The sequence below is a fragment of the Pygocentrus nattereri genome, chromosome 24 (assembly GCF_015220715.1).
Source record: "Pygocentrus nattereri isolate fPygNat1 chromosome 24, fPygNat1.pri, whole genome shotgun sequence".
Lineage (NCBI taxonomy): Eukaryota > Metazoa > Chordata > Actinopteri > Characiformes > Serrasalmidae > Pygocentrus > Pygocentrus nattereri.
The window spans coordinates 5,524,001-5,538,146 of NC_051234.1; the positions used below are offsets into that span (position 1 = coordinate 5,524,001).

At 40.2% G+C, this 14,146-nt stretch overlaps 1 protein-coding gene across 49 annotated transcripts in view; it reads left to right on the forward strand.

Annotated features, from left to right (window-relative positions):
• The window catches only part of rims2a (regulating synaptic membrane exocytosis 2a), a 273,985-nt gene that overhangs the window by 76,327 nt on the left and 183,512 nt on the right, over positions 1-14,146 (forward strand). For 8 of the 49 annotated variants that reach the window (XM_037534013.1, XM_037534026.1, XM_037534014.1 and 5 more), the window contains exon 1: positions 6,056-6,711. The exons of the other annotated variants lie outside the window; for them this stretch is intronic. In XM_037534013.1, the coding sequence (XP_037389910.1) occupies positions 6,590-6,711 (122 nt within the window). In that variant the 5' untranslated portion in view covers positions 6,056-6,589. Of the gene's footprint in view, positions 1-6,055; positions 6,712-14,146 lie in introns of those variants that run through there. 49 annotated transcript variants of the gene reach the window in all.

Below are 14,146 nucleotides of genomic sequence, written 5' to 3' on the forward strand. Positions count from 1 at the left end.
ATGTGATAGTCCAGTGGTTTTCAAACTGTGGGTCATAGCCCACTGGTAGGTCACAGTTTGGGCATGAATGGTTTGCAAGGAAGCTGCATTAGTGCATTTTTTTTTTTTTCTTCCAGAGCAACTAAATAAGGTATGTTTTAGATCTGAAGTGTGAACCATGCCATTTCTGCACCTCACAGGCCAGCAGCATTTGCCTGTTGTCAGTGTGGCTGTGTGCAGCATGCATGGTCACTTGCAACTGAAGTGCGATCAGCCAGTGAATAACAACAGCAGAGATGCCTGTTTTCAAGAGAGTTGGCATGCTATGCAAAATGTAAATAATGTTGTTTGGCATCATCTTGCTGAAACAAGCAAGGCCTTACCTGAAAAAGACGTCATTAGGATGGCAGCTCCAAAACCATCATTCAGCATTAGCGGTGCAGCCGTAAAAAAGTTTGGGAACCCCTGACATAGCGGAACCGAAAGTCTATCTGATGAAAACAATCATAGCGGCAAAAGAAAATGATCAAATCTCTGTTGAAACTGATGTTCCAAGGGGTAACAAACACCCTGCTTGCTTTTTATAGAAGTAACCAGAAGATGCTAGTTTATGCAAAAATTAATTGTAAAATCAATGTAATTTCCCTTTAATAATACATGTAGTAATACCTAAATTAAAGGAGAATTCCCCAGATATTTCAGAATTTCAGTGTTGATGTAAAATGGCTCTTTGTAAGAAAACGTAACTCTGATTTGCAGGGATTTTGATGTGAACGGCATAAATATAGCCATTATTTGTACCTAAATATAAAAACTTAAAAATGGCCAATGAACCTACATGTGTCTTCTGAGATTTAACATTTGGTGTTAATAATAGTAGTAGTAGTAGTAATACTAGTAGATTACTGCTCTGTAATCTGTGAATTTAAATATTATTTGGGCCAAAATCTTACCTCAAAACTATCATCAACCAATATCTCAGACATGAGGCAGTGTATTCAAACCATTTCAAACATCTTGTTTCTATCACCACTGTGAAAAATTCTTACTCAATTTCTGTGGAATGGAGCATTACACACCTAAACACTCTGAATGGTGTTGTCTACACCTGCATTTAGTGTTTTATTATGCAGATACGTTAGAAAATATGTTATATTCCCCTTTAACAGGTATTTATTGGGATTGCGCCCATATTCTGTAGTACATTGGTTGCATTTGGGCCTGTGTTTTATAATATATCTCAAAGAAATGCCTCGCTATTTTGGCTGAGGCTTCTGTTGTGCCATGTTACACGATGCAGTTGATAGAGCTGATGGCATGATAGAAGCCTCAGCTAAAACAGGGAGCCGTTTGTGTGAAATGCTGAGGTGGCACATAGGAGTGTTTCATGGTGCGCATGGTCGTGTGTCTTGAGAGCAGCGTTTGAAATGGTTGGGGGGTGGGGGCAGCACGAAGCTTAAACTGCACCTGCACAGTCTTGGGGTGCATTTGCTCATATAAGTTACCCACCTGCCTCTCCTCGCTGCAGTTAAAGTGTCATATTTAAAGCGCTATTAAACTGCAAACTGCAAGATTTTCCACATTAAAGCTTGGGGGGTGGGAGGTTAATGTAGGCCAGTGGCGTCAAGGACACCACCGCCCTACATTAAGGCCAGTGGCTAGTGCTGGCCAGTGGCTCATGAAAGGATTCCAGCTGACTTATTGTGATCTGCTTACTGCTTTTTTCATACGGTCTGTGGTTGATGCATACACAGACCTTGTCCGGGTAGGTGGCGTTTTCACAGCTGGAGCGTAGGCGAGATTTGTACAGTTTGAGATCTGTTGCGTAAATCAGACTTCTGTCAGATCTCCTTGCCCACCCATCTAGTTTTCCTTTGGTAGATGTGCCTGTACGTCAGAATGCGTTCCAGCAAAGCTTTCCGCAAAAACATGACAATGCATATTTTCTCTACTTACAGGTATGTTTTCTAGTCTGAAATCTTCTAACTGAAATATATTGAAGGAGCTGCATTTTTGCCACTGTGTCACCCTCTTGAATGAAAAAACATGAAATTCAATCTGAGCATTCACACTGAAGATTTAGTTATTTTTAAATTAATTTTTGTGTATCGGTCCTACCAGGATATCATAGCCTTTTTTTGGCATTGTTATGGGCTAAAATGCTTGATGTTGCAGTAGCTTTTCTCAAAATTTGCATCAGTGCTTGCACAGTGGGGAATTTGCTGTATTAGCTTAATAATGTCCTATTAAATGGAATAAAACTTTTAAGGTACATATTTTTAATTAAATTAAATTAATTAAAATTAAATTAGTATTGTGTAGTTCTCTGGGTAATTCCCAACAAGACAGTACATCTCTGAAGCATCACCAGGTTACTTGTCAGTCATTGCTGATATCATCGTTGATTACATTGCCCTATGACAAAGGTGTAGTCTGAGCTAGAACCTGAACCCAGCATCTAATGTATTTTTCAGCAATAAGCACAGTGCCAAATTGTGTGCAACAGTGAACAAAAAATGAAGTAGAATTTTCATGGTGGAAAAGTGAGCCAGTCATCGACTTTCACTAGGGGTCCACGATGCATATGTTTACATGGATTTAATAATCCGATAACTGCAGAAAATCTCATTTTGTCAGTAATCCAACCCCAATTCCAATGAAGTTGGGACGTTGTGTAAAACATAAATAAAAATAGAATACGATGATTTGCAATTCCTTTTCAACCTACATTCAACTGAATACATTACAGAGACAAGATATTTAATGTTCAAACAGATAAACTTTATAGTTTTTGCAAATATTCACTCAATTTGATGCCTGCAACACGTTCCAAAGAAGTTGGGACAGGGGCAACAAAAGACTGGGAAAGCTAAGCAATGCTCACTAAACATCTGTTTGGAACATTCCACAGGAAAACAGGTTAATTGGAAACAGGTGAGTATCCTGATTGGGTATAATGGGAGCATTCCTGAAATGCTCAGTCATTCACAAGCAAGGATGGGATGAGGTTCACGACTTTGTGAACTGCGTGAGCAAGTAGTCCAACAGTTTGAGAATGTTCAATTGCAAGGAATTTAGGGATTTCATCATCTACAGTCCATAATATCATCAAAAGATTCAGGGAATCTGGAGAAATCTCTGCAAGGCAGAAAACCAACATTAAATGCCTGTGACCTTCGATCCCTCAGGCGGCACTGCATTAAAAACCGACATCATTCTGTAACGGATATTACCACATGGGCTCAGGAACACTTCAGAAAACCACTGTCAGTGAACACAGTTCGTCGCTCCATCTACAAGTGCAAGTTAAAACTGCCATGCAACATCAACAACACCCAGAAACGCCGCCGGCTTCTCTGGGCCCGAGCTCATCTGAGATGGACTGATGCAATTTGGAAAAGTGTCCTGTGGTCTGACGCGTCCACATTTCAAATTGTTTTTGGAAATCATGGACGTCGTGTCCTCCGGGCCAAAGAGGAAAAGGACTGTTCAGTTTGTTAACAGCGCAAAGTTCAAAAGCCAGCATCTCTGATGGTGTGGGGGTGTGTTGGTGCCCATGGCATGGGTAACTTGCACATCTGTGAAGACACCATTAATGCTGAAAGGTACATACAGGTTTTGGAGCAACATCTGCTGCCATCCAAGCAACGTCTTTTTCAGGGACGTCCTGCTTATTTCAGCAAGACGATGCCAAGCCACATTCTGCACGTGTTGCAGCAGCGTGGCTTCATAATAAAAGAGTGCGGGTACTAGACTGGCCTGCCTGCAGTCCAGACCGGTCTCCCATTGAAAATGTGTGGCGCATTATGAAGCTCAAAATACGACAGCGGAGACCCCGGACTGTTGAGCAGCTGAAGTTGTACATCAAGCAAGAATGGGAAAGAATTCCACCTACAAAGCTTCAACAATTAGTGTCCTCAGTTCCCAGACGCTTACTGAGTGTTGTTAAAAGGAAAGGTGATGTAACACGGTGGTAAACACGCCCCTGTCCCAACTTCTTTGGAATGTGTTGCAGGCATCAAATTCAAAATGAGTGAATATTTGTAAAAACTAATAAAGTTTATCCATTTGAACATTAAATATCTTGTCTTTGTAGTGTATCCAATTGAATGTAGGTTGAAAAGAATTTGCAATTCATTGTATTCTGTTTCCATTTATGTTTTACACAACATCCCAACTTCATTGGAATTGGGGTTGTATGTGCAATTGATTAATTGGTTAATCGAAAAACTCTGGAATCAGGCAGAAGGCAGATTTTAGCTTTGCAGAAGATGACGTGACGTCAGTGGAACATAAAACTAATTGTCATGTCGTGCCTCAAGTCATTTTTGTGAAAAATATGAATATACATCATCCAGAACAGGGGTTTTCAACCTTTTCCACCCCAAAGCCCAACTGTGTGTAACCACAATTACTACAACACAGCAGCCCACAGGAAAACTAAAAACCTTTTAAAAAGAACAACTTAATTTTTCTTAGTGTAAATGCTGTTAGGTCTTGAAAAAGATCAGATTGGCCATTCTGGTCATCAGCAGGTTTTCACAATTTGCAGGTATATTTTAGAAAATCACAGTTGTAGTGATGTCAGAAAAAGGCACAAAGAAAAAAAGAATAGAACTTTACAAGATGGATGTGATTTGGAGCTGCAGTTTGATCTCAAGATGTCTCTAGTTTTGAGGGATTTTGTGATTCATTTGAAATAAACCTCACTCCACTCACTGGGCTTTAGGATTAGTGTCGTCACAATTAACCACAATGATGAGTCTTACATTATATCTGCTTGTTTGTCATTGGTTTATTATTTAAGTTTAACCTCTCAAGTCGCTGATGTTCAGCCAACTATATGCTGCGCAATCCATGAGTTGAAATCAAATGCATCTCTTCTCTATGATTTTATGGCTCATCTGGTTGTTTTTAACAGCAGCTTCTGCTCAGTGTCTAAGGAGGCGGTTGTTAAAACAGTCTTATGCTGACTGTACTGCACCGTTCTGCCTCTAGAAGAGAAGGAAAGCCAGCTCCACTGATGAATTAGCTCGTTTGGTTACACAGCGCATTTCTTCAGTGGACCGAGACCCACAGTTTCTGCTGGACCGGTTCAGCTGTTTGCTGCAGATCTGAATACAGGTGGAGTGTCACTCGTGTCAAAACAGTGAACTAAATAAAAAGGTGTGATAAGTCCACACTAAACAAAGCGCTTAAGTTTTTTATGACTTACAGTGATGTTAACCGGCCCGAATTGCTGCCTCCTTCTGAGTACTGTAGAGGGTGCTTCACTGCCCACTGGTGGTCCGCGGCCCACAGGTTGAGAAACCCTGAACAACAAGATGGAGAATGTTTAAATTCTTCATTTTGTCAAGCGGGTAGTTGGTTTCAGCGTTGCTCTAAAAGTCTTTTGTTGCCATCTCGCGGACGCAGTGTAAAACACTGCTTGCTGTTTCTGTGACAGCTCGCTGTTTGCGCTTATGCACAGTAAAAGAAATCAGAGTATGGGTTCAGATTCGCTGGAAAACCTGATAGTTGAGCTAAAATCCAGCTCTCTTAATTGGATTTCTAGGCCTGATGTAAGAAGTCAAAGTATGCTGCTCACTTAACAACTTGAATAAGTGCCGTACAAAACAGTTTTATGTAAAACATTCAGGAACTGGTTTGCCTGGTCTTTAGCTCAAATATTGATTGGTAGTTGTGATCATTTATGTGCATTATCCATGGTTTCCCGGCATGTTGCACTAAAGATGCAGTCTTACAGTAACTGTGAAAGCTCTAACACGATGTGCAATAAAGCAGTGAATGGACAAGATACAAATATCGCGAGAGTGGGTGTAACTGGCTAATCACAAAAAAAATTCGATATGTAAAAAAAATCGAATTTGTGCTGCCATGTGTGAACAGACTCACTGGCTTCAAATCGAAGTCTCTGCTGCTCCTCCAGCCCTCCCTGCCTGTGCTTGGTGTGTAGTGGTCGAGCGCTCGCCATCGCTTTGCAGAAAACCCCTCAACGGTTTGTGTAAAAGTTCCCGCCCCCTACCTTCCCTTCACCCCCTCCCTCCTCCTCCTCCTCCTCCTCCTTCCACACGAACTAGCTGGAACGCCTCGCGTCTGCTAGGATGCTTTTCTTAAAAGCGGACGGTGGCCATTTAGCTTCGACTTACAACAGAGGGAAAAAAGAAATAATGAAATAAATAAAAAGCCCTGACGCCAGCAGCATTTCTCTCCTCGTGGTTCGCCGAGCGGAGGAAAGAAAAAAAGAGAAGGGAGCAATGTTGGACTGGGACTTTCTGCTAGCTGCTTAGCCTCGGTTTCCTCTCCTCTCTGTGCCGAGCTGCTCGCTGTATCTGGGTTATATAGGTTATTTATTTAGCTCTCACTCTCTTTCGGTTTGAGTTGGGATCGCGATGCCTGAAGCAGCCCGGCTCGGCCAGCTGTGCTGCGGGAGCCCGGCAGGAGCAGCAGGGCGCTGGGCTGCGCTCCTCTTCTTCCCCTGGAGGTAGTCACTCGCTCCGTCGGTCGGTTGATGGAGGTGCGGGAGGTGAACCTGAATCATCGCTGAAGGAAGGAAGCGCTAAAGCACGCAAGAAGGAAGGAAGGGGGGAATTAAAAAATACTAATAACGATGCAGTTTGAGACGCTGCGTCAGTTCTGTAGCTCGGTGCTGTCCCATTTTAATGGGGCTTTCAATGCACCCCAGAACATTTTACAGACGGAGCTGCTGGAGCAGGCGCTCAGCAACATCGGGTGAGCAGTCAGTTCCTGTGGGACGGAGTGGGACATATGCAGTTTTTCTCCGCTCTGTGTGTGTGTGTGTGTGAGAGAGAGAGAGGGAGAGAGCGTGGAGGCAGGTATCGATCAGGAGATGCCTGCTGGATGCAGTTAATGCAGTTCAAATGCGTTTGGCTTTCTGACGAAGCAGTGCGGCAGAGGAACCGGCGGTGATCGCAATAGGAGCGGAGAAATGTTACGATTTAGCCGAGCTGTGTGTGCGTGCGCGCGTGTGTGTGTGTGTGTGTGTGTGAGAGATGCTCCGCTGCCGCATGAGTGTACGTGTGTATATGCGCCGCTGCTTGGGCATCACGAGCGTTTAGTTTTGCAAATTCCTTCTATTTTCCCACCGCTGCCTTGTATAAGCAGAGCTATGGAAGCCTGTTCCTGCCAGAGAGAGGAGAAAAAAATCACCTTCTCCTGTTTTTGGCTGTACTGTGTCAACAACGTTGAAAGAAGGACTCATTTTCTCGAAATATTGACTTAATATCATGCAATATTTACTTATTTTCTAAAAGAAAACATGACTTAGCATCTCAAAGCAATTACTTGTTTGCTCAAAATATTCACATTTCATTCTGACACAATGAAACATTGTCTCAGAATACCGACCTAATATCTCAAAATAATGACTAATTTTCTCTAAATATTGACATAACATCTCAAGATAAAAACTTATTTTCTTGAGGTTTGACATGCTAAGTTATTATTTCAACATAGGATATGTTTATTTTGACATAGTAAGTCAATATTCTGAGAAAAATAATCATTTTAGAAATGGCAAGTCAATATTTTAAAACACTAAGTCAAAATTTTGACATACTGCTGCTTAAACTCCTTTCAGGCTTTTACAGGCTTAGACCATGACATATATTATGTGTCCAAATGTACCCAGACGCCACTACTAATTTGTGAATTTGGCTACTTTAAGGTGCACCCATTATTTACCCAAGTCCTGAAGAAAGGCATTGATAATAGAATGGGTTGCTCTTGAGCAGCTGTACATGAAGTTACCATACCTAGTGCCAAGCATTGTTTAGAAGGGTATAAAGCCCCCTAGCATTGGGCTGTGGAGCAGTGGAGTAATGGAGCTCCATCCAATGTCTTTGGGATGATGGCGTGATGCAGAACCTCTCAGTTAACATCACTCCCTGACCTCACTGATGCTCTTATGCCTGAATGCAATCAGATCCTCACAATGATGTTCCAGCATCTAGTGTAAAGCCTTGCTGAAAGAGTAGCTGGGGCAAACTCTATTAAACTCTATTAAAAAAGCCTTGATATCAGAAGAAGTGCCGGATGAAGTGTCTGCAAACTTTTGGACATATAGTGTACCATGTGGTAGGTAAGATGGCTCATGCTGTGGTTCTGGTTATTTAGTGCTGGGCTTTTAATGGGATGGGAAAGATTTTTATGGGTACTGTTGACTCAGAGTGTGTGTCTATGTGTCAGAGAGAGAGAGAAAGAGAGCTAGAAGGCTATTTGCAAAGATGTGGGCAGTATAGATTTCTGTGATGTACAGAAGCATAGCCACAAGCATGAGTTAGAAGAAGATGTGCACATACACTTGGGATGTGTGCATGCATTTAAAAGCCACAGAGCCCCTCAGTTCCCACCGCTTCGCAGCTCCATTCCCTCTGAGGTTTCAGGGCCTGTAAATGGCCAGAGCCTTTCAATGCAAAACCATGCTGGAAGGCCCTGAGGGTTTGAGTCATGAAAGCTTAGTGATATGCTTTGTCCGGTGGGGCAAGAGAGGCTCAGAGTCGTTTCTCTAACACATCCTGCCTTTTGTATGCATAACAAACCAACACAGTAAAGTTACCACATGCTTTTCACAAGAGGACATTCTACGCTGATGGAACCAGTTTATTCTTTTGCTTTTATTTTTTGCTTTTAATTTACTGCACCTTAGAGCTTCTCCTGCTCTTTCCTGTAGGAAGCTCTTTTCTGTTAGGTGATGTCAAGGGCCTGTGGGCTGCTTAGAATACACTCTTATAGGGAAATTCCACTGATTTTATTGCTGAGATATTAACAGTCATTTAGAGTGGTTTGATATGAAATGGCTCATTGTAAAGATTTCTTTACAGTGCTAGTAACAGCAACCAAGAGTTGCAATGTTGAGAAACAACTACATATAAGGCCAGAATCATATGTTAAAACTATTGTTTTGGCAGTGTATTCGTAACCGTTTCATGTAATAATGTTCTGTGAGGGAGATTTCAGAGGCCTGAAACTCTTCAGAAGTCTGGTTTCTGTCACCACCCCTGGGACCAATTCTGAGTTGTTTCTCTAGAATGAAGCATTGTACATTAAACCAATCGGAACACCTTTGTTCATATCATAACTATTCAGTCATGTAGCAATTTTGAATTCCCCTGGAAAATAAATAGCACTTTTTAAAGAGCCGCACATTGAAGACTTCCAAAGGTGTTTCTTCAAGATCAACGCTCCAGGTACCCCTTGTTTCCTGACACATTTAATTTTAATAGTGCAGAGCAACTGGTACTAGGTATCATTTTGAGCACTGCGTTATACAGAGTAATTCATCATGACAAGATGACACACATGTAAATGGGCATTTTCACTGAGAGCCAGTCTAGCCATGTCATACACTGTAAACAAAGGTATCATGCAGGTACATGATTCGTTCATCAAGGTACAAACAATGTAAGTATACCCTCAAAGGTGCAACAGTGGTTTTAAGGTCCAATTGTGTACCTTAAATAAGTTTTTCCTAGTAGAAAAGTAGATATTTGTATCTTTTTATAAACTAATGTTTTAAATCAGAACATTAAAATAAAAGCCTGGAGATGAGACGGGGTGTGTGGAGTCAGTACAGCTTAGAAAATATAATTTCAGTGGATTCTGGTACAGTTATGTTTCCTGACTAAAGGTACAGAGATGTACCTCTGAGGGTACCACCACAGTGACAAAAAGAGTGCTGCCCCAGTGACAGTGTTGTGCCTTTTTTTCTGAGAGTGTATGAAGGTATTTGTTGTAAGTGTTGATTGAAAGATGACTCTTTGTGACAGGTCTTGCCTTTTAAAGTTTGAATTGAAGTTGAATTAGTAGTTTGAGGTACTTATGTAAAAATCTCTTCAGCAAAAACAAAATTGGCCACTTTGCTGTAGAAACGTCTTTGCATGAGTTTGCATGATACTGTTGTGGACTATAGGTGACGCTGAAGGATAGTCAAAGGTCAGCATAGCAAGATTATATGCAAATTAAGTTAAGATAAGCCAATAAAATTGTTGTCCTGTGAAAAATATTGGACATCAAAATCAATTCTGGTATGAGAAACATGCATTTTGTTTGCATTTATATTCATATTCTACTGATCGAAGGGGGCACATCAAATGCTGTAACAGCATTCCCAATCCTGGCTTTGTAGTATCTCTGCTTTGCAAATTTTGAATGTTTTCACAATTTCTAAAGTCTTTGTTAGCCCTTTGACGTTTGCTGTTCTATTTGACTATTGATGACATAACTACATGTTTAATTGTGTAGTAAGTTACACTATTAATTATATTTACATTCAGTTTACATTTTGTATCGATAGATTAGACAGAGTCTGCAGTTTTGGCATTTTTTCCGAACAAGACAAGACTGTCTAGGCAACAGTAACTTTTCATAACAGTCAAAACATTAAAAGCTCTCCTCTTCTGCTTACATAAACATATGTGGTGTTGATTAAAAGTTTGGAATCCATGCTTTTAACAGAAGTTCTGCATATGTTTAATGAGCTATGAATAAAAAAAATAAAATTACAACATCATTTTGCTATTTCAATGTATAATTGCAAAAATGAACTGCAAATAAAGGGATATTTAGCTGATGAGTAGTCTTGTGGGGCCAGACGCAATCTTGTAATGAATGTCCGCAATAACCATGAGAAATTTTGGGCTCGAGGTCGAATTTAGATTTTAGGAATTTAGATTTGTTAGGGTGGAGACAAACTGAGTGTGAACTTTGTGAACCAATTCAGTGGTGCGCTCAACAGTGTTGTTTGGTGGACAACGACCTTGTGGTTTGTATATGGATATAAGTTAATGTGGCTGAAAAGTATCCCAAGAACTTCAGTTACGCCTGTAAATTTTTTAGGTATGGAGAACATATTGACTCTTACAGATGAAAACCGTGTCATTAGCCAGCGATAGTGTTTTGTGTGCTACTTTGTTTTGCTTGTGTTTTGCACTGTGGGCATTAAAAATGCATTGACAAGTGTAATTTAGGGGCAGCTTTTTGAGGGGACCTACCCTTGTTTGGTCCAACACCAACGACTTGTCCCCAATAAGACTGTAAAAAGTAATATTTTGACATTGGATCATTCATGTAATTTAATCATCGACTAACAATTGATTAATCAGCTTAAATGTGGCCTGTGAATGTGAAGAGTTGTAATGATAAAAATGTTTGACAGTGTTCTGCCAAAGTAAGGTGCTGTTCATTAAGAACTAAATTAATACAGCAGTAAACAATAGCTAAAAATAAGCAATATCTCTTCAGGCGACAGCATAATTTAAAGGTTCAATGTTTTTGCATGCTGCTTCACTAGACAAGCCAAGTGTGAATAGGTTTCCAGGACAAGGAGATGGCATTTTGTTCATAGAAAAACGGTGTTTACAAAATTATATTGTATTTCAGTGTAATGTAGCTGATGTAGGTAATGCCGTGATCAAAAGAGCTGCTGAATGTTCAGTAGTTTTTTAAAGAAGGTGCTAAAACCTCTTATTAACAGAAACTGATATGACTTTGAACAGTGGTTCCCAAACTGTGGTAGGCATACCCCCAGGTTAAGGTCAACCTGAGGGGCATGTCAAAAAGTTTCAACATTAATCTTCATTTAATTTCATTTAATCAGCCATCTGCATGGTTACATGTGTACTTCCCAGATATGGCTATTGGACTCTTGGTCCAATAGCTCAGTATTTTATTCTTTCATAAAAGGTTATATAGGGCAGGAAAGTGTTTTACTCCAGCCCCTTCAGGGCAGCATGCATTCAGAAGAAGCTAAAGACAGTAGAGTTTGTTCAGTTTATCGTGAGGTATTATGTGTGTAAATCATGCACAGTAATCCTGTATGTTGCTTGTGAGCCGTGTACCTGAGTTAGTTTTGCTTTCACAGATGCAGTTTAGATCGTAGTTTTAGTGGTTTATTTGTATCTGCTGTGGTCAGTGCTTAGACATTAGCGTTTGGTTTACGTGTTTACGTGTTAAATTATGAGTTAATGATGTTAATGTGATATACGTGGTCTATGGCTCGGTTAAGTGAAGATTTTCTTACTTGCTGTTCATTTGACAGCTGCAGACACTCTGTTACACATGTGCCTTCATATTTATGCTGCAACCTTTATAATTACAGAAGACCCACATTTAGAATAGAGTAGAACAGAAACGTCCGTAACATTATTTATTTATTTATTAGGTATTAGTTATTTGAGGTAAACATTGTAAGCAAGCACTGTCAGAAAAAAACACTGTATAAGTACACTTTTGGTCTCCAAGGTACAAACCATGTAAATATAGCCTCAAAGGTTCAGTAGTGTACCTTAAATTGTGTACCTTAAAAGCTACACTATATTCACTTTCCTGAGGAAAAGGGACACATTTGTGTGTAACTTCAAAAAAAAAAAACATAATTAAAATAAACATAATTTCAATTGAGTATGACCCTCCCTCAAAGACCCTGCTTACATACCCTTGAGGGGACCACTGTACTGACAGTTTAGTGGCTTTTTTATAAATGTGGTGTGTTGTGTCATCACATCATAAACATATGTATGTATTAAGGTGGATTGATTTTATAAGTTAAAATGGTTCACATGCATTATGGCAGGATACGTGGATATTTGTGTATGAGGAGTGATGGGGTATGCAGCAGGAAGTTTACCCAGTTTAAAAATTGTGAAATTTTACAAAATTCTCTGATTTCTGATTCTTAATTTTGAATAGTTTATGTCTTGTCCTGTGAGACTTGTGGATGAGTTTAGTCAGTTGGTGGTCCCATTAAGAGAGAATGTACTGTATGACGCAAAATGTGGAAAATGCAGTGTTTATTACAGCAACAAACAGGATCAGTACTTAAATTATATTAACTGTACATTTATGGCTAGGCTTTGTTTGCTTGTTCCATAGCAGCATCATGCTGCCCTGTCCATGTGAGCTTCTTTTCCTTAATAAAACCAGGGCCTCTGATCTGTGTCCAGTCCTGCTGTGTCCCTCACACTAATGCACTCTGCTCCCCTCTCCAGCCCCATGCATTATGCATGCCTGTTTCAAAGTTGCTCCTAATGGGGGCTGCCAATTGTTCGCTAAAGTCCAGATCTGCTGTCCATTGCCTTCCTGCCCGCCAATGCCTGCCTGACCCTTACCGTAGTGCAGAATTTTGGAGCTGAGTGACAAGCTCGACAAACAGGACTTTCACTCATGCAAGACAGCAATGAAAAAAATAAGCCTTGTGAAAATAATAAGTGTTCAGCTCCAGCTCACCAGTCACTCTACTTTGTTCCATTTTTGGATATTTATAACTGTTAAGTATTATTTGTGTTCATATTGTCATTAAGTACAAGTAAACCCAGAATATGGCATTGATGATGTCTGTTTGCACTTATTTCAAGTAATACTATTGTACTATTCATCCAAACATGCACAGTGCTCTGCACAAGCCTTGTGTAATTGACTCACTCATCCTCCTGATGACATTGGTGCCTGCATGGCCTCTAACTGGAACTGTTCTGTCTTAGAGACTGATGACCTTACTGAGCTGTTTACATACTGTTTATAGCAGCAGGTTATCATGATAGGCTTCTTACAGTAGTCACAGGTTTTCCTGGTCTTAATTCTTACTTTCACATTGCTGCACCTGTTTTTCCACGTTTTGTATTCTGTTTTATTCTAATGCTGTTTTTTATCCGGTGTCGACCAGAAGAGGATGGGTTCCCCATTTGAGTCTTGGTTCCTCACGAGGTTTCTTGCTCTTAGGGAGTTTTTCCTTGCCACTGTCGCCATTGGCGGCGCTCATGGGGACTCGTACCTGGATTTTTCTGTAAAGCTGCTTTGTGACAACACCTGTTGTAAAAAGCTCTGTATAAATAAACTTTAACTTGACTCGGAAATGCTTTTAACAGTAGTTGCTGGTTTCCAAAGCGCTATTTCTCATTGTCATTCAGATGATAATCTAACAGTAGTCATCAATTGTTAGATTTTTTTCCCGTGTTCTTGCTCTTAGACAGTTTTTTTTGGCACTGTTACCCTGGGTCTTACTCAGCAGTATAAAAATAAATTGGATTAAATTGGATTAATTTAGTATTAATAATTTTGTACTTTGTAGCTAGTTGAAGCAAGTGGATCAATTCTTTCATATTTGTGGTTTCTAAAGTTTCAGTTTACGCCACATTTGTGTTTGTAAGTA